This window comes from Ochotona curzoniae, unplaced genomic scaffold (genome assembly GCF_017591425.1).
Source record: "Ochotona curzoniae isolate NIBS_2020 unplaced genomic scaffold, NIBS_Ocur_1.0 scaffold_4506, whole genome shotgun sequence".
Taxonomy (NCBI): domain Eukaryota; kingdom Metazoa; phylum Chordata; class Mammalia; order Lagomorpha; family Ochotonidae; genus Ochotona; species Ochotona curzoniae.
The window spans coordinates 48,801,583-48,822,728 of NW_024467119.1; the positions used below are offsets into that span (position 1 = coordinate 48,801,583).

General features: G+C 33.5%; 1 protein-coding gene across 6 annotated transcripts in view; it reads left to right on the forward strand.

Annotated features, from left to right (window-relative positions):
* CAMK2D (calcium/calmodulin dependent protein kinase II delta) overlaps positions 1-21,146 on the forward strand; it is a 268,816-nt gene that overhangs the window by 208,233 nt on the left and 39,437 nt on the right. For 2 of the 6 annotated variants that reach the window (XM_040967309.1, XM_040967312.1), the window contains exons 9-13: positions 6,175-6,269; positions 7,509-7,631; positions 8,401-8,484; positions 8,893-8,935; positions 12,229-12,266. In XM_040967309.1, the coding sequence (XP_040823243.1) occupies positions 6,175-6,269; positions 7,509-7,631; positions 8,401-8,484; positions 8,893-8,935; positions 12,229-12,266 (383 nt within the window). Of the gene's footprint in view, positions 1-6,174; positions 6,270-7,508; positions 7,632-8,400; positions 8,485-8,892; positions 8,936-12,228; positions 12,267-13,514; positions 13,548-16,535; positions 16,596-18,888; positions 18,931-21,146 lie in introns of all 6 variants that reach the window. The other 4 variants (XM_040967310.1, XM_040967313.1, XM_040967308.1 and 1 more) reach the window with 3 other exon arrangements.

Consider the following 21,146-nt stretch of genomic DNA (forward strand, 5'->3'; position numbering starts at 1 on the left):
GCTGGCTACTATCTATGTACATATATCCATACATACATAATGTCAGATACATCTTACATTTGATCTGTTTTCTTCTGGCCTTATGTTTTTTTCATAGGAACTGCCAAATTTCCTTTTTAGTAGCCATTCCCCAGTTAGAACACCTATTTGCAAGCAGCTACAATTTGCTTTAAATGATGTGTGCCTTGGAATTGTGTGCCTAGAAATGTGCTTAGACTCTCACAGTTAGCAAGATGTTCTGATTTGTTTCTGTAGAGTCAGTTTACTTGAGGGAGATAACTATTGCTGGGAGCATCATAATAAATACTGTTTGTTATCTTTTTGGGTCACTACTATTGGTTTAGAATTACTGTTCTACAATTTTATAATATGTTACCTCATTCAGCTGACATGAAAGTTCAGAGAAATTCACTTTATGGCATGATATACCCTGGCTCATTACTGTTAATACTCACCACAGAAGCAATGCAAAGATTAAATGATTATTTTTAGGTTATGGCATACCTTGAAAAAAGGAAACCTTCAACCATCCATCAACACTACCACTTGTCAATTAACAACTTCTTTTTAGAAATAGACACTGAGTTTTATCATAGGAAATGACACCACTCAAATAACAAAAGAAATGCAGGACAATCCATTTAGAAGAACGGCAGCTAGTCTTCTGTATGTAGTAAGCTGTACTCATTACAGCAGATTCTTTGTCATTTCTATAGCTAGCACAAAGCAAAGTGAAGCACAGCAATGGAATAATTACCAAAATCTGTACATTATTTTCACTAGAAATATGGAATTACTTATGCATAGGAAATTTCAATTTACTTGCTTTTATAATGTCACACACAGTATATTCTGACCTGTACTGAATCTTTGAAAGCAGCCAGCCCATTATAAGAAAGAAAGTAATAGACATTAATGAAATTTAACACAGTTGTATTCTGCCATTAACAGTAATACAATGATCTTGACAGTTTTCAAATATATGTACACCTGCTTCTGTCATTCTGTAATGTTATGAGCAAGCAATTATACATGTCACTGGATTACTGTTTTTTTAAACAGATCTCCTTCTCCAATTTAGCTTTAAAATATTTTATTAGTACTATTGTAGAAACATTGTCCCCTCCTCCATATATTATATTGTATTGTCTTACTATTTCTATACCTTTTGTAGACATCTCTTTGCATAGTTTTAAGTAATAATAAATTAGTGACTGTTATAGGAATTAGTGACTGTTATAGGTTTTTGGAAAAACCTTTGGGATATTATGAATTTTTTTTTCTTTTCTTGCTTGGTCAACTTAGGTTCACTGTGTATATGGGCTTCTGGTGCTTAGCTTCCTCATACTTCAGCTGGTGTAAATTGGTTGCAGGCACTTGATACTTGATTTGGGGGGCTCTAGTTGAGATGCCTAAATCCCATATTGGAATGCTGGTCTGAGTCCTGGCTATTTCAATTCCAGTTCAGCTCCCTGCTAATATGCTTGTGAAGCAACAGTAAAAGATGTTGGCTCAAGGACTTGAGTTCCTGCTACTTCCATGGGAGAACTGGATGGAGGTCTTGGTTTTAACCTGACCCACGCCTATCTCTTTTGGGCATTTAAAAAGTAAACCAGGGATGGAAGAGCTCTCAAAAATGTCTTCCTAGCCCTCTCTCTTCCTCCCTTACTCCTTCTCTCATTCTACCTTTCAAGTAAATAAAAAATTATTAGACAAATTTCATTTGTTTGAAATCCCAAGCCTACTGGACAGTCCATTGTTTTTACAAGTTCCAAGACCACTCTACACAGAGCAATAACAGATATGCCTCAAAATTAGTTTTTCTGTTTTCATCCCTTTATGATCCATACCAAGAGTCTTCAACCCACATACCTTTACCTAATAGTCTTTACTAAATTCCTCTTAATCTGAGTTTAATCTGTCTTAAATCTTTTATGTTAATGTTGTGATTTCTCTAACATAGTGTTTTTAAAAATATAAACCAAAGACTACATGCTCCTGAGTGATCTGAAGGGTTTATCAAAATGTAACTTCCTGGGATCTACCACAGAACAATTCGTAAGAGTGTCTTGGATCATATGACCTCATAATCCCACTTTTGGATATGAATCTCAAAGAACTAAAATGTGGAATCTTAAAGAAATACTCATTTTTCACACCTGATCATTAACAGCATCATTTGCAATAGCCAAGATGTTTAAACAGTCCAAATGTTCATCAAAAGATGAATGAACTAAGCGAAATATGTCATGAACATATAATGGATTATTATTCAAGCTTAAAAAGGAAACGGATTTTATTGCATTCTTTAGCATGGATGAACACCAAGGGCATTGTGCTAAGTGAAATAAGTCACAAAAAGATGAAGTTGTGTCATTCCACTCACATGAAGTATCTGAAGTAGTTAAATTCATAGAAACGGAAAGTAAGAAGATGGTTTCAAAGTGTTAGGTGAAGGAGAAAGAAGAAATAATATTTTATGAGTCATTTGGGTATTGCAAGCTGTAAAGGTTCTGGAAATCAGTTTCATAACAATGTAAATGTTCTTAATGGTACTGGACCATGAACTTAAAAATCACACATTTATTATAATATGATGTTATAAATTTAAACATAATGATATGATTCTTATCATAATTTTTAAAAAATTTGTGAAATGAGTGTTAGTATTTGCATTTAAAAGCTTTCCAGATGATTGTGACACTCACCACCTAGAGTAGCACTCCCCTAGCTAATTGGAGGCTCCTTCAGGGCAGAAATTTTCAATACTCTTGCATAGTAAGTCAGATGTTGCCAATACATAGTGTCCTAGTCAGTTCAGACTGCCTTTATATCATAGTACCATAGAGTGGGTGGCTAATAAATGATAGGAATTTATTTCTCACTGTCATGCATGGCAAAAGCGAGAGATCAAGCTATCAACATGGTTAGTCAAGTTCTAGAGAGCCTTTTTCAGTATAACACACCACCAATTTCTTGTTGCATCCCCACATGCAGGTAAGAGAGGCAGCTGCTTCTGTGGCTTCATCAGACATGAATTTCATTAAAATGGAATTAATTATTTTCCAAAGACATCACCTGAATAATACTGTCGCAGAGGATTAGAGTTTCAACAAATAAGCTGGGGGCAACACATCAAGTCTGTAGCAGGCCTTGGCCAAATGTTCAGACCTTTGTTTTTTTTTTCTGGGATGGGGGAGAATTGACCTTTATTTTTTATCCTTATTATCAGGAGATTTCCATAAGATCTCTCAGTTTCTGGCTTCTCTGAAGTCATCAAAAATAACAGAAAACCTAATGCATTTATTCTTACAGTGTAGTCCTGCCTGTTGGACAGATGGACCAATAGCCAATCCCCTGGTAACCAGCCCACTTCCTGCACAGTGCAGAAACTAACATTCACTTGTTTTATTCTGGAAACAGGAGGAAATTCACCACTCATGCTATATGGCTTCTGTCATCCTCCTCTGAAAAATGACTGGCTATTTTGCTCGCCTTGATCTTCTAGCTTTGTTCCACCTATCATTGATCCTTTGTAGGTCACAGACTGTCACCTCACCACTTCCTCTATTTGAATTGTTTGGTGATTTTTTTTTATTTTGCTTAAAGTATTCCGTGACAGGAAAGAGCTATACTTACCATTCATAGTTAATTGTGAGTTTGCAACTCCACATATGTTTTACATGTAAACTTAGTGTATGCTCCTTATCTACTGTAGTAAGTGAATGTTTTTTTTTTTACATTGGCCTGAGACTTTTGACTTCTGACAAGTTCATAAACATTCTCTCTCTCTTTTTTTTATGTCTTCTTACATAAGAGTAGCCTTTGGAATATTTAGTCATTAATATTGAGTGTAGGTATAATCATTTTCCTAACATGAACTTTCATTAAAAAATCAGTTTGGAATGTTGTTGATAATATAGTTCTTACACATACTCAGTATTTTGCACTTCTTCAATTTTTTATCAGATATCTGTAAAATCCCCCAAGTAAGGATATATACGTAAGATTGAAGGAGAGTTTTAGCATGCACGTTTAATTACTGTATGAAATAGAATATGTTAGCAGCATTTTTAAACTTTTTATTATGGAAAATTTGAAACACACAAAAGGAAAGAATGTTATAATAAACTGATATTCTTACTCTTTACCCATTCCCTCTATTCTTTCTTCCACCATGATTATTTTATTAAAATGCATGCATTATATCAATATAAGTATTTCATAAATACATACATATTTCGCTTTAAAAGAAAAGGACTACTAAATCATGACAATAATTTATCAATAATTCCCCTGTATCATCAAATATATGATCTTTGTCTTCTATTTGTCCTCTCCTCATAATTTTGTTATTTTGGTCCCTTACATCTCCTCATTTATTAATTCTCTAACCTCTCTTCCCCATTTCCTATTTTTCCCATACTTTCTCACGCTTCTCATTTCTCTGTATTTGTTAAAACAACCCGTTGTTCTTACTGCTGCATTTTGATTTCTGCAGTTTACCACAAAATAAACCAGATCTTATAGTGATAGCCAATCCCAAATCTAAGATCTGCCTTATAGCATTGCACAATGATTTAATGAGCTACTGCATTGAAACACACATAACTAATTATCATTACCTAATGAATCATTAATATTACATCATCATTTTGTTGGAATTTTGTAGTTATTCCACACATTCAGTAAGGGTAACTACAAGAAAGCATAACTCAGAAAATATCACACAAATCTTATTGTGGCACTCAGGTGAAGCCATTGCTTGCAAGAATACCATCCCATATTGAAACATTAGTTCAAGACCAAGCTCTCTGCTTCCTTTCTAGCGTCCTGCTCATGTTTTTGGGAAGGCAGTGGAAGGTGCACTAATAATTTGAGACAGTGTCACCCATGTGGGAGTTCAGGATGGAGTTTCTGATTACTAGTTTCAACCTGGCCAAGACCTATTTGGTTTTGCCATTTAGAGAGTAAATCAATAGTTGGAGGATCTTTGTGCATGTCTCCCTTCTGCAACTTCAAAAACTAAATAAACCTGCCTTTAAAAAATCTTAAATACTAGTCTAATGAACAAGTAAGGTTGCAATACAGTGTATACAGAGACACTGAAAAATGTCACAGTTGTCTGCTCAATAGCACCTGTATCTACATTGTTCCCTTTAAAGTATATTTTGATAAGAATTCCTCAACCAGGGGTCAGCACTATGATATGGTATGCTAAGCCTCTACCTACAAAAGCAGCATCCCATATGAGTGCTGGTTTAAGTCTTGGCTGTTGCATTTACAGCTCCCTGTTTGTGGACTGGGAAAACAGTAGCTACTCTGCTTCTAGTTCCAACTTCCTTAATTTGGAGGTAACAGGCAATGCCTCCAATACTCACATGGGTGATCCAGTTGGAGTACCTATCTTCTCAATTACATGAATACATTTTTTGCATGGCACAGTGGCATAATAGGGTATGCCTTCACCAGTGCCACTGGGATCCCACATGAGTGCTGCTTCATGTCCCAGCTGCTCCAATTCTAATCCAAACCCCTGCTTTGTGGCTTGGAAAAGCAATGGAAAATAGCTCATGTCCCTGTACTCAATTTGAGGCCCAGGAGAAGCTCCTGGTTCCTAGCTTTGGATCAGCCCAACTCTGGCTATTACGTCCATTTAGGAAAGTGAACCAACAGGTGAAAGGTCTCTTTCTTATTGTTTTCTCTGTAACTCTGCCTTTCAAATTAAATAAATAAATAAATAAGCAAATAAAATCTTTAAATAAATACATTTCTTAAAAATACCATGTTAATTTTTGAACCTTCAACCTACACAGTGACTAAAATCACAACACCTAAATAGATAAACATTCAGGGAGACATATACAGATAGAAGTTAAGGGTGGCAAAGAATGTGATTTCTGAAATGACAGGTAGATTTCATCTAGATGTTGCCCTGCCCTGCCTTAACATTCTTTGGTGCAAGTTTTGGATGTGAATATTATCACAGTTGTTGACTATGGAAGGAGCATTCACCCTCCACAGAGTGCTTCCCCAGAGTTCACAGCATGTCTTTGAGGTTTTCCAGCAATTCTGTTTATTCTCTTTCCGTGAGTGTAGTTGCAAATCATGGCCACATCTAATTTATTGCTGTCTGTGTGGGTTACATTGTGCTGACCTGTTAATTTCCTCCAGGTGTCATTCTCTATATTCTGCTTGTGGGGTATCCACCCTTCTGGGATGAAGACCAACATAGACTATATCAGCAAATCAAGGCTGGAGCTTATGATGTATGTAATAAGTATTCATACAGTTTTAAATGTGGGTTTTGTTCCTCTTCATTGACTAGAGTTGATGATTGTTCTTTTAACCAAAATTTTGAGTAATTTCTCTTATTTTCAAATCTCCCTAAGGAAAATAAGATACAGGTCAAGAAGTACAGCACTTGCATTTTCTTTTGTATTTCCCTTCACGTCATTAAAAAATAACAATTCATAAAACTGATCAAAAATTGTATATATTAAAGTTAATTTTGACAGGGGAGTGCAAACTGTCTGTTTTATAACTACTAAAAGTGCACAAACTTAATTCCATGACACAGTGATCAATGCCTTTGTTTTTCAAATTTGTGTTTAAAAACTTGTGAGTTGGGATACCAACTTGGCATTGTTTCAAATAATGTGATGTGAATTTTTCAATCTATAAGGAATAAGTATTTCTATCAATTATGTTAAGTAAGGTTAAATAATTATCATATCAAAATAAAATTATAGTAAGAACTATTATATAGTTGTTAATGTAAAATAAATAACAAATGGAAGTTGAGACTTAGTTCGTTGCATGCATGTACTTTGGGACATTTATAATGAAATTAGCCTCTTTGGAGTGTAAAATAAAATCCTTTCTAAGCCTTGTAGTTTGATTTCTTCTCACAACAGCACTGTATTCACAACTGGCCAGTTAGCTGTTCTCTCCACTATTACTGCTCGTGCATTGGGAAGTTTATTTTAAACTTTGACATAATAGTATATGAGTTTGATCCATGTAACAGACTTTCTGCTTCTGTTGAGTTCTACAAATAATCATAGGGAAGGTTTCGTAAAATTTCATTTTCAGATCAAGGTGAAAATATTTTGAGAGAAACAAATAATTTTAAATAAATTTTTAATTTTTTAAAAATATACTTGTTAGACAGATGTCATGAAAAGGTTCATGGAAAAATGTATACTACAAAAAAAATGCATGAATTTCAAAAATCTTTGTACCAAAATAGTTTTCTTCTAATCACACTTTCCATAACTCTTTTAAAATCTTCATATTCAATATACAGTAATAAAGGATTCAGCCCATGTACCATATTAGTTATTACTAATGTGTATAGTTTTATAAGTAGGGTAAATAATTTTTCTTGTATAAGTAAACTGCAAATTTATTTTTAAAAAACACTAATGACAGATTCATTACCTGACTCCTCTCTTGGACTGAGTCTATATGATTTTGAAACTCTTTGTGGATTTATATTTTTGAAGTTTCCATCACCAGAATGGGACACGGTAACTCCTGAAGCCAAAGATCTCATCAATAAAATGCTTACTATCAACCCCGCCAAACGCATTACAGCATCAGAGGCACTGAAGCATCCATGGATCTGTGTAAGTAGCACTTACTTCTTCAAAAACCTCAAGAGCTAAAATAGAAAATTTACTATATTTTTATGGATTTAAAATAACTTTACAAAAAAATTTAAAACCAGAAGTAGTGCATTTTTCAATCATAGTATTTAGGGAAATGAATTTTATAATAGGTAAAAATGAAATCTGGAGCATAGATTAACAAATAAATACTACATATTGCCTACAATAAGACAAAGAATTATGACTTTTCCCCCTGAATCAATTATTGACAATCCTCATGGACTAGAGCTAAGAAAATAACAGCAAAAACAGATGTATCCCAGAAGAGATGAGCGAAGTGTTTAATTGACTGTCACTAAGCAGCTTTAGAAATAAATGTGAGAGAAGAGCTTTATTGGCTATGGAAGTCTGTATGTAATTGAGAAATATTAAGAAAAACAGTGTGTGTTTTTAAGGGAAATCTAGAGATTGAAGTGAATTTCTTGGGATAGGCATCAAAGGTTAAGGCAAAAAATGGTGAAATGTAAAAAAATATCACATATAAATTGAAATAAAGATAACATGAAAATAATGTATTAGTGTTCATTTCTATGCATTAACGCTACTTCTTAGTCATGCACAATCTTGAGCAAGTCGTCTATTTTGAGGTCATTTTGGCAATTGGATACCTATAAATGCATCATCTCTGTGAAGGCAGCAGGAGTAAAGACGGGGTAAAGCTGTAAATCTTATGCTTAATGTGATATCAGTGTCATCAGTGTAGTCACTTTTCCTTCTCTTCTTCCAGCAACGTTCTACTGTTGCTTCCATGATGCACAGACAGGAGACTGTAGACTGCCTGAAGAAATTCAACGCTAGAAGAAAACTAAAGGTAAATAATTTAACATATTTGTGAGAAGGTAGATGTGACCGAAGGAACAATAAAATAAAATTATAATATTCATGTGTTGTTTTACTTGTTTTTGAATCTTGGTAAAATTGAATATACACAGAATCAAGCCATGATGAAAAGCTGGATTCATGGTGGCAATATTTGCTGTGATTCCTCCCTTCAGTGGAACCCAGCTCTGCAATATGAACACCTGAATGCACCCCACACATTAAGGCAGTCCCAGCATCATGTGAGATGTATGTTTTGGACTCTTAGGAAACCAAGGAACAAAAACAGACAAAAATTGCACAACTGAAAATAAAGCCACTGGAAATTTTGTTATCAAAGACTGCATTTTGTTTGGTCACGGATTTGAAGACTGATTTTGTGTTCTTATTTTTTTGGCAGGGTGCCATCTTAACAACCATGTTGGCTACAAGAAATTTTTCAGGTACATATGTTAAAAACTCTTGTTCCTTATTCGTTCCTCCCTTGTTTTATAGTTCTGTAAGAATTAAAAAAGATTAACCATTAGAAAATGCTTACTCTTCAGGCATGGATTCATTCCACAGCAGTGCAGCAGTGGCTGCCATTAGGAGCCTGTCCTGAGCTGTCTCACACAGCACATTATATGACCGTTCCCCTTACAAAGGCATACGAGGCAACTCTGGTCGTTGGAAAGTGTGATCACGCCTGCAATCACATCTTTCAAGAGCAGAGTTTATTAATGGATATTTCATAAAATAATAACAGTGAATACATATTTTTGTCTCATTTTGATAGGGAATACCAGAAAGCAATTTTTAAAAGACCATTATTGAGAAACCCAGTTTTCTCAAGTCTAAATTCTTCCAAAAGTGGTATAGTATCATGACATATTATACAGGTTTGTTTGTTATTGGCTAAATGAAGCCAAATAGTTTCTTATGAGAGTGACTTTCTAAAATAAAGTGTATATTACATCCCAGAATTCAGGGTTTTTAAAAATATTTTTATTATGAATTTTGAATTATGTGGTACATTTTTGTATAGGCTGGGATTCCCCACCCCCAGACTCCCACCCCTTGTCAGATTTTTCCTATTTTGTTACAATAGTGTAGTCCTTCATAAAGAATCATAATTCTATCAGTCTCTTATTTAAGTGTACCCCGACATTGTTGGTACAGACAATGTCAGACAGTCCAGCATCCCATTGTCTACACATGTCCAGCAGTTTCATTGGGAATCCTTCTTTCGTTTGGATGCAGGGACGTATCTTAAAGGGCTAGGTCTCCAAAATCAAACTTAAATAATGTAATGAATCTTATGCTTGAGAAAGCATTAAAGGAGCAATTAGGCTATGCTGGATAAACTTAAGTGCATATTTACACTCAAGAACAGTTGTTAAAAATTAATGTCAAAGATGCTGTCACTTTGGTTTGTATACCATATGTAACAGTGATCCGTAGCATCAAATTATGTAACTATTTCTTCAATCCTTTGTTACTTCCCTCTATAAACTTAGCCTAAGTGCTATAGTGATGTCAGATAATGACCCATCTTACCATTGTCAGATAGCGTTCACCCAGTTTCTATTTATTATTTATACCTATATTAAGTGATAATTTTCTTTCCACCCCTCTTTGCATTTAGTAATAGTTGCTGTTAAACAATAGTAGTGCAATGAGTGAAGTTACAAAGTGAGGGTCTGTGTTGGTCAGTTGTATGTATGCTGTCTAGTTTGTTTGGTGTAGTAAATCTTGTTGCTGCCTTTGTCAAGTTACCTGTTTTATGAACAATTAATGTAGTTGACATTTATATGGGTGAGTTCAATGCCATCTCATTAAACACTAACCAATAAGTGCTATATTCGAATAAGTTCTTATTTTACTGTGGCCCAGTATTTAATAAATTACTAAAAAGTATGATGCTTTATACAATATATATTGTTAGTACCAAACTAACTTGGGAAAAATCTCCAGAACTGAAATTTCACACTTTGTTAAACTTAATTACAATCTTAAGAACAAATGGGGCCTTTATTAATGTATGCACTCATGTATAAAAAGGTTTTTTATTTCATACTTTTTTCATCATCCTATAGGCTAAAAACTCATAACTAATATGTGTATTTTACATATATTTTTAATGTCTCAGCATGAAAAGCAAATTTATCCATCATTTCAAAATCAACTGAATAACCTAAGTCCCAGTTATGACATCTTGTGCATAATAATGAATTTTGATTTTGAATGCTTTGTTCATTCTATTTCATTGCCAAACATGCTCTTAAACGTAATTTGTCCATAAGTATATGGTTATAAAGTTGTTTTTATTTTTTCTTTTCTTCCTGTATGTGGAATGTGTTTCTTGTGAGGTAAGGTGAATAGTAACCAAAGGGACATCTCTGCATCTTCCAGGCCAAATTCCTGCTTTCCTTGAATGATGGTCTTCTCTTTGCTTGCTATTGCAATTCGATTATTCTAAGTTTGCTTTCTAATCTATTAACTGCCACAATATTTACTGAATATTGCTTTTTAGCTTCAGGCAAACATATTATAGTTAAGGAAACTATTTCTTACAATCTTAATTAATAATGAATTAATAAACTATTTCTAATGACCAAACAAAATTAACATTTTGGGTCTTTTAAGTGAATTTAAAATCATATCAAAATGAAATCAAAATAGTGTCCCGAATCAAATTAATATCAGGAAATTACATATTCATACATTTGTATTTTAGCTAGGTATTTCCACTTTAAATACTGAATTATAATTTGATATGTTTAAATAATCATATAGAACTAACATTAAATGGGAGTGTAAGTAGTCATCCTGCATTTTCGTGAATATTCTTCAATTGATGTACAAATTCTCATCAACAGTTACAGTATCTCTTCACTATATATGTACCTATTTGTAAGAATATTTTTAAGATTACTTCACTTTTAAATATACTCAAAATGTTCAGTGATAGATTGATAAAAGCTCCCTCCACCAAGAAAAAAATGAAGTTAAATAAAATTACATGTTTTACAGCTTATCTGATTTAGTTGGAAATTTCATTGTACTTTATACCTTATCTCAAATTTTATGATTTTAAATTTTGTATTGTAAAGATTTTGTGTATAATGCCTTTATATATTGGCTTTGAAGTGTAAAAGACTACACAGTACCATTTTTTAAGGATGAAGTGCTAAGTATTGAAAATTTTTACCCTAGTAACAAAAAAACACCTCATTTCAAAATATAATTGTTAGTGCTTTTATAAATCTGAGATGATTTGACTACAAAAATGTGAAAAAAAACAAATTTTTACCAATGATTTTTCAGCCTCTAGAAAGAGGAGTTTAAATGGCAGAACTGACATGGCTACCATCCTTATGGTATGAATGAACATGTAATACAATCTGTTAGCTGATGTTCAAAGACTAAAATCAACTTTCTGGATTACAAAAGGATAGTCCAATTAAAGTTCCAATAACTGTTCACAATCAACAGCAAAATTTTGTCCAATAACACAACTGGCGGAGTGTTCAGTTATACACAATGAACTACATAAGAATTTGTTGTGGCAAAACCAAGAAAAGTGATACTGTACTTTAGTGTCCTATAAACTCGTGCAGATCAATGTGACCTTGGTAATCTGTCATATGTTGGCCATAAGTCAGCAAAGGTGATAGACGAAGATAAGGACTGTTTTCTGACTGGTTGTGGGTTTTTATGGAGAACTCACCAAACTCATTTTATTCTCACTTTGCAGCAGCCAAGAGTTTGTTGAAGAAACCAGATGGCGTTAAGGTAAGTTAAAGAGGTGTCTTTCAGCCATTCTTTAGTTTTTGGTGCTGGATAATTCTAAAATGTTAAATAGAAACCTTAAGTCTTGAAGCTAGTATTTTTATGGTTCCTACTAAAAGAAATAGTTTGAAATTTAAATTAATGTGGTACACAAAATGGCTGACATTTATATTAATAAAAGTTGTATATTTTCTGTTTGATTATCTATTATATAGTATGAAAAAATAATACTTTTGCATAGAGTGCCTTTAGAAACTGAATAACTAAATCATGTTTGCTTTCCTATAATTCCAAATTATGGCAAGCTAAAAAACGTGTGAAAAACCAAGTGCTTTTTCAAATAGTTATGTGTATTGAAAGTTGATGGACTATAAAAGATATTAATTATTCTCATCTGTCTATCCTAAGATATTGAGTCATTCTCAAAGGGAATATTATGCACAAATATTATAATAATCTTCAGAAAAGATAACAGTAGGATATATTGACTTCTTAGTTTTCTAAATAAAATAATACAACTTATTTTATACTAATTGCATTTTGTTTCAAGGATATTAACTATTGTTGAAATGTAATCTTGTATTTGCGTAATGATGTCTGTTATCTTTCAGAGTACCACCCATAAGTTTTTATTTCCTTAATATTTTTTTCTCTCTTCCAATGACAGAGGCATATATCCTTCATCAACACCTCAAGATTTTTGTGAATTAATCATATTCTAATATTTGAGTTTGACCCAAAGTTACAGTCAGTTCATATTGGAAATGTAACATGGAAAAAATCATTTGTCACTTCTTATCATCATTCCCAGTCATTTCTTCGTCACCTGTCTGTGTACATTTTGGGAAGTTCCACAGTGCAATGCATTTGCGATTCCTGTTAAGATGGCATTTCCAGTTAACAATTGCTGTCTTCAACCTGTGATTGTATCTTCCCCCTGCTTAGTTTAATTCAGTTTATATTTCAGTCACAACAGCTGACAGCTGCTTTTTTCCCCAGTGTTACAATGATGGAAATGTAAATTTTCCAAAATATTTTCTTCTGCATTTTTTCTGTACTGTTCTGTGATGGGAAAGCTCACAGTTCTTGTTGTGTTATTTATTTTCACTACTGTACTCATATAAAAAGGCACATTTCAACTTTGTTCTTCTAGTCAACCGACAAAACTATTCAGTACTCCATGCTTTGAAACTTTAATTTCAACCGGTCATATTTGTTTTCTTTTCCTTTCTCTTTGACTGGTCAATTCAGAAAAGGAAGTCCAGTTCGAGTGTTCAGATGATGGTGAGGATTTCTATATGCCAGCTTTCTCCTCCTGTAAAAATTCACACTTAGAATTACAGCAGTTTTATGAACTTCAGTTAGTGTGTAGGAAGAAAGTATGGGACCATTATAGGTCATTGTTAATAGAAGATTGAAACGTGATACCCCATTTTCACATTGTCCTTTCCTGAAATTTTTTTATAGATCAACAAAAGTTAAACCCCATTCATGTGCTATAAAGAGTTTGATATTTTGCATGGACAAAATCCAGTTTCTTCTTTTAAAATAAAGAGAATATTCTGTGATTAAAAATAGAGACTGTGCCATAAATAATATCTATCTTTTGATAACTGAAAAATCAGTAATTATTTATGAAATGTTGATAATGATTTCTAAAGAAAAGCAGTAAATCTTAGTGAGCACACCCTAATCCATGCACCAGAGAGTTTATAAGTGATGATCTTACAAAGGACTCATCCAGGTTAGGAGCATTAAAGGACATATTTATTAATCCCAACAGTAGAATTTCACCTAAGAAATAGGAATTATTTTGCTCATCTCCCATAATAGTAGTTCAGTGCATTACTTAAGTATCTTATTCAACACAAAAGAAAATGCTCTGCTTCCATAATATGAAATAACTGCATGGACAGGCAAAAGTGCCAGTTCTCATATTGAAAAGAAAGCTGTGATTGAACTCATTTGCTGTTTGACTCTTTCAAAGAAAGTTGTTTTAACTTATAAATTTGACTGTTTTCAATTATCTAATATTATTATTACTCCAATATAGTTCCATAATAAATATGACTAAGTTTTTAATTGCATATTTATACATGATTGAAAGTTGTAATTGAGGTATAGATTTGCTTAACTCCTGTTTCCCATACCTGATGATAAAGGGTAGTTTATTCACACAAATTGGTCTTAATTTGCCAAGGTTGATGATGTGTGTATGCTGTGTATCTGTGTATGAATGTATATAGGGATGTGTGTGCTGGGAGAAGGTACACTCACATTTGTGCATACATATTTGTATGCTTGGGGAACATTTTCACTAAAATAAAGAAATTCTTTGCAACTACATCCTAGATTAAAATGAAGTATCTAACCTGAAACTGAAAGTTAAAAATATTTTGAGATATTGCTCTCTCATTTGCATCCATTAATACAAACTGAAAGTATCAAATAAAATATATGTAAGGCTTTAGCCAAAAAGGCCTCTGGCCATCTGGCAAGAAATCAGATACATTTTGCCAAGCACTCTTCCTGCACAGGAAATTATTTGTGTATTACAATCTCCTGCTTTCTTACTAACATAAATGCTAAATTTTGATTCCTCTTTAATAGAATCCATTGTGTCATTTTTTTTGTCTCTTTACAAATTTTATATTAAATTCTCTCCACTTTGTGTTAAAAAAGTTTAAACTATTTACAAAACATAAGTAGATGGCTTAACATTTAAGGAGTGTTTGAGTAAAGGAAAGCTTAAAGTGTTCTCTTTTCCTTCATGACACAGAACACAATGTCATAGCTTATTTCAGGTACTAATAAGCACAAAAATGTGAATGGATAGGAAAGCAGACTGTTATACACCTGAATTAATTTCTCTTACTTCCTATCTTTCTCTTAATGCTAGCTTTGATATAATCTATTGGTATAAATTATAGACTCTCCTGAAAACCCAAATAATTATAATCAGTTGTAAATAATGAATTGATATTCATCTATTTTATGCTGCATATTTATTTCTCTTTAAGTTGTTAAGTACATTTACTTTGCAATTATAAGGAAATGGTCCTTCAAAAATAAGATGTAAAGAAGCTACCTAGATTGTGTAACATACAAAAATGACTGTTAATTTATATGTCTGTTTGATAACTGTAATGTTAGTTGTTCATGCATGAACAGAATATTGATAAACACTTTTTAGTGCTTGTTTCTTTAGTACCAAAGTCAAAGACAGTTTCAGGTTGCCCTGAAGTCTTCTCTGTGTGTCATTACCTTAGTTACCCTCTGAATGGCTGTGATAACGTGGATTCCACAGTGGCAAAACGTGGCTTCCACAGTGGTAAAACCTGGATTCCACAGTGGCAAAATGTGGCTTCCACAGTGGCAAAACGTGGCTTCCACAGTGGCAAAACGTGGCTTCCACAGTGGCAAAACGTGGCTTCCACGGTGGCAAAACGTGGATTCCACAGTGGTAAAACGTGGCTTCCACAGTGGTAAAACGTGGCTTCCACAGTGGCAAAACGTGGATTCCACAGTGGCAAAACGTGGATTCCACAATAGTAGATTTGACCTTCTTTAAGGTCAAATTGAGGTAACACAAAGCAATGATATATATCAGCTCTATTTTTCAATGATAACATAAACACATAAAACATAAACACAGGAAAGTTTTCTTTGCATGTTCCACAGACACATAACAAAGATTGATTTCTTCATTTCTCATTGAAAATGTTTTTAAAGATCCTGAAATATCATTAAAAATAATCCAGCATTTTAGTGCCAGCATTTTGTCAGAACTTTTAAATTGGGTAAAATAGTAACAATGGCTTTCCAGAGAAGCACAATTTATGTGTAACTTCAGGGCTCAAGAAAAAAAGGAAATAAATATATAAGAAATGTATTTCATAACAATGAACACTTGGAAGCTTGGAAACAGAAACCAGATTGAAGAGTATGAACATGATTGCATTCATTTCATACTCTGAAACTTGATTGGAGCTCATCTGAAGCAGCCGTTTGTCTAACTGCTAAGCTGGTGCAGACAAAGCAGTGGAGTCTGTATTCTCACACCACTATCTCAGACGTGGTCCTAGCCTGTATCTGCCCGTCGAAGACTAGAAGTGATCGTCATTTCTGTCAGCCATCATGGTGTCTTTTTCATTCATCTTTAGTGCCTCTTTATTTTCATGTCTATATCTCTATATAGACATACTGCGTATGGAGACATTGGCTACTAAGGGGTTTAAGGCATCTCTGTTTCTATTTTCTGCATACCCACAGATAAACAACAAAGCCAACGTGGTAACCAGCCCCAAAGAAAATATTCCTACCCCGGCGCTGGTATACCTGGACTCTTTGTAACCCTTCTTAAATTTTTTAATGTTTTCTGTTGTTTCCCTCATTTTTGCTTTCACTCTATAGATACGTGTACCCTATTTTATTCTGTTGGGGTTTGGGTATTGTTTTGTTTTGTTATGCTTTCTAAGATATGGGAAGAGTTCATTTTCATTTTTTTTTTGTTAAGGCAGTTGTCAAGCAGTGTGTTTCTAACATGAGATTTCTCATTCCATTGTGAAATAGTGAACTGATAGCTGTGGTCTCTGTAGTTGAAACTGTTGCATGCTGCCTTAGAAAAACAGTAGAATGTGCTTTGGTTGCTCTTAGCTCTTCTGATGATGAAAGCTCTAGATTTTGTAGACAATGATTTCTTCTTGTCATGATGCAAATGTTGACATCAAGGAGAGCTAACAAGATTATTGCTGGAGAGCATAAAAGTAGACCTTATTCAGAGTTCTCATTTTCCTAGTATTAAAAGACATCAGGCTTTGTAAGACCTCATTTTCTGAGATAAAGAGGCACCAAATAATTTAAAGCTTTTTGTGTTTTGTGTTTTAAATTAAATTTTCACTGTTTCACTTTAACACAAAAGATGAAATTACATATATTAGAACTTGGAATTATCAATGGAAAGGAGTTTTGTTTATTTCCACCAAATCTACACAATTAACAACTAAACCAGTTTAACAGTTTGAGATGGTATTATGTTAAAATTCACAATTTGGATTCTGACAGTGCTCTGAATACTGTAATATTTTCATCAAGCTTTTATACTTTATGATTTTCAAAAGTGATTTTTATTTTCTTACTGTCTATGTACTGTTATTTTAAATGAATAAAATTTTGAAGGAATTATTTCACTTAGGTTAGCTCAAGGGCTCAATTTAAATATTTTTGTATGTTTTATTTGAAAGGCTGAGAGACAGAGACATTTACTGTTTCACTTCCCAAATGGCGGCAACAGCCGGCACTGAACCATACCTGCTATTCAGGAACTCAGTGTGAGTCTCCATGTAGGAAACAGGAAGACACAGCCACTTGATTTGTGACCTGCTGCTTTCCAGGGACACATTAGCAGGGCTGGTGTCCAGAATGGAGCCAGAGCTCTAACCCAGGCACTATGTTAACAGTTTGGAGCATTCCAAACAGTGGCTTTATACTTATTACTGATGCCTGCCGGCCTGCAAACAGCTCCATCTCAAAACATTAAAAGACACACAAAGCACAGGTTATCTACTATTAGGAAAGAATCCTGATAATCTCTGGGAAAAGAGGAAGGGAGGAAGATGTGTTGTCTAAGTATGCAATGTGAATTGCAGTGCTGGAAGTATGTTTACAACAGAAGAAAACTCATATTAAGCGTAGTAACTGTAAGTTTTTAGGATGTCATTAATAAAAGTTCCAGCCATTTCATTGTTGTAGTGCATTGCAGTTTTTGATTGTTTTTTAAAATTGCTTTTTAACCTGAGTGTTATTTTCCTCTTGGGAATAATTTTTAAATTGTCTGATAGAAAGTATAAAAGGAAAAGGTAATAGTAACTTTAGGGCAAAGCATGACTTTACAAGCAAATATTTTGAATATAAAATCAATAAAAGAAAAATTTTCTTTTAGCTAAGAACTTACACAAAATTCAAGAGCATTGTCTCCAATTACAGAGGTGATTAGTTCTGGAACTCATATATATATGAGTTCTGGAACTCTTTCAATGAATCTTTTAAATGTTCCTTGGAATTTCTTAATGGATTTTTAAAAGGTATTCTTCAGAATAGTCATTTTTAATAAGTGTGATCCACTTTTTCTAGATTTTCCATGAGTATTCATTTATTTATTATAATATGACACAATAATCAATTGTTGAAGCAATTAACCTGAAAACTACTGTTGGAGAAATCTTAAATCATCTCAAAGAGGTCTGTCTTCAGTGTTTTGGCCACTTTTATGTGGGGCAGGCACTGGCCATTTGTTGAGACAGGAAAGCTGTATTGCACATTGGACTTTGTGAAACAGTGTGGGTGCCTCTTTAGGTCTCCAGACTTCAAAGCCTTGTCTCTGTGCTGTCAAGAATAAGGTCTTTTGCATGCTGCTTCTGGGCAGGGAGGTGTCTTATCTCATGGGCTCACCAGGGAGATCCTTCATCCAGAGATCTTGTCAGCTGCAACCTCTGACAGTTAACATTGCTTTTGCTCTGGTCACTATTTAGCTTTGTCCATTGGCTCACTCTGCTCTGTCCCTCACACTAGTAAGAATGTACTTATCAATGCAAACTGTTTCTTTCTCTATTTTGTTCTCACTCAGGAGCCCCAAACTACTGTAATCCACAACCCTGATGGAAACAAGGTATTCAGAAAGAATCAATATCATCTTGCTTTAACAAGATTACACATCTCATCAAATATCCAAATCAGTATTAATTCACTATCTAAGAATACAAAGGAAATTCTACCCTTTGTCTACCTCTGTTTCTTTTGGACTTCAATTATCTAGAGCTATACACATATATCTTTCAAATCTAAATGAGTGACATCTTGGAAGAGAATGAATCATACCATTAGACAACAAATAATAAAACTCAGATGAAACAATTCTATAAAGCCTTATATCAAGATGATTGTGTATCTTAAACAAGTCCATCCAGTCTCTTTTTTGTCCATACCTATTTGTGCATTGTACTGTAGATGTGTCGTGCATGAAATTTTAGAATTTCTTGCTACTCCATTCCACTGTCATCAGAAACATCAGCTTGAGTTCATTGGTATTTGTTTAAATTTGGTGCTGTTTTTGAGTCTTAACTATTCTGTTATCATGATGGTTTCTGTTGTTTTGTTTTGTTTTTTAAATTCTTGTTGATAATGTTGGTGTTGGTGGTCTTGTTTGGCATGAAATTGAGGAATATAAGATGATTTCACTTTTTGTGAAATGTTTTTATTGTGATTGAGTTACATACATATACATTTCAGTAGCAGAAATTGAACTATTTATGCTGACAAAACACAAATATTTCGTATTTGTTGCAAATTGTTTGCACAGCATGTTAACTAAGTAACAGTACTTGCATACATATCTAAAGGATGAGAAGAGATACTTTACAAATGTATTTCATGTTTCCTGTTTATTACTTCTAGTACAGTATTATACTTCTCAGGGAAAGAAAAGATGCATTATTTGACTTTTCAAAAATAATAATTATTGTTGTGAGTCTTCTGATTAAGTTTACCAATGATATTTAAATTTTTTATTTTTATTTTTCATGATACAGTTCCATAGGCTCAGGGATTTGTTTGTATCTTAGAAACAACACTTCCTATCTAGATTAATATTTAGCTGGTCAACATTAAAAACTTAAAGTGAGAACATGGAGCTTGTGTTCCTTACTATGAAATTTGTATTAGAGTTATGACAGTGAAAATGTTCCAAGTACCTAAAAGAATTGGGATAGTTAGGATCATTTTTTTAGAAAAACAACTTAAATAACATGAGCAGATAAGAACATAACAGCTTCAGTGGGCACTTCGATAGTCCTAGCTGTATCATTTGTAAGAGTTACTGCATGGTATTTTTTGCTTACACAAATTAGTTTATTTTTGCAGTGCATGGGTTTACCTTCATTTTTGAATTTAGGTTTAAACACATCGTGTTAAGAAATGCATGAAGACTTTTCCTTCGTTTGATGTGTTTGGAGACTCTGGATACATCTTTGGTTAATTTGATCTGTTGGTTTTTATATTTACATACATTGATTACGTTGTAAAAATATTGGCTCTTTAAAAGGACACTGATTGGTGCATACATCACTTTCCAAAAATCTATTTAAAAAAAATCACTGAGCAAATAGCTCTTGATTGGAAGCTTATTTCCAATTATTTTTACTCTAACTTTTAATTGTTCCATGTAGAAAATCGCACCTTATGAATAATGCAAAATTTCATTTCTGGAGAATAGTTTTATTAGTATGTTATTAAAGGGAACAATTATCAAAACAGTTTTTAAAAATTTATCTTAATACTGGCAGTTACTGTATACTTTAAGTGTGCTTAAAGATTGTCAACTTAATTTGCAGTTTTTTATTATAGGACAAGCTTTCTTAGTAATGACAGCTAGTTTCTAATTTAGAAAAGAATGAAAATAATAACCTCCATTGTGCTTGAAAGTATTATTCATTATAATTCCATTGTGCTGGTAGCAAACAATGAAAATTCTTCTTGAGAATTCTTCCAGAATATCTCAACTTAATATCCATAGCTCCTTTATCTAAGAACGGAAAGAAATGCTTTCTACACAAGCGAGTAAGGCAGAAAAATAAAGCAAATTTGGTGCTTGACATGGTGCATGACACAAAGACGATAGTGTTACTGATTGGTAATAAAAATTATTTAAGTTCAAATTTATTCAGCTCCTGTATTAAATTTTTCTAAAACATAGAAAAAGCACACTTTGTCAAGACACTGTAATGCAAGTGTGTCTTACCTAGTGCTTACGAGAACTGCCAGCTTTAGCTGCTTCTGTAAATCACCCTGAGTCAGGGTGCTTCAGAGATGAGGCAACCAGAGTACTCC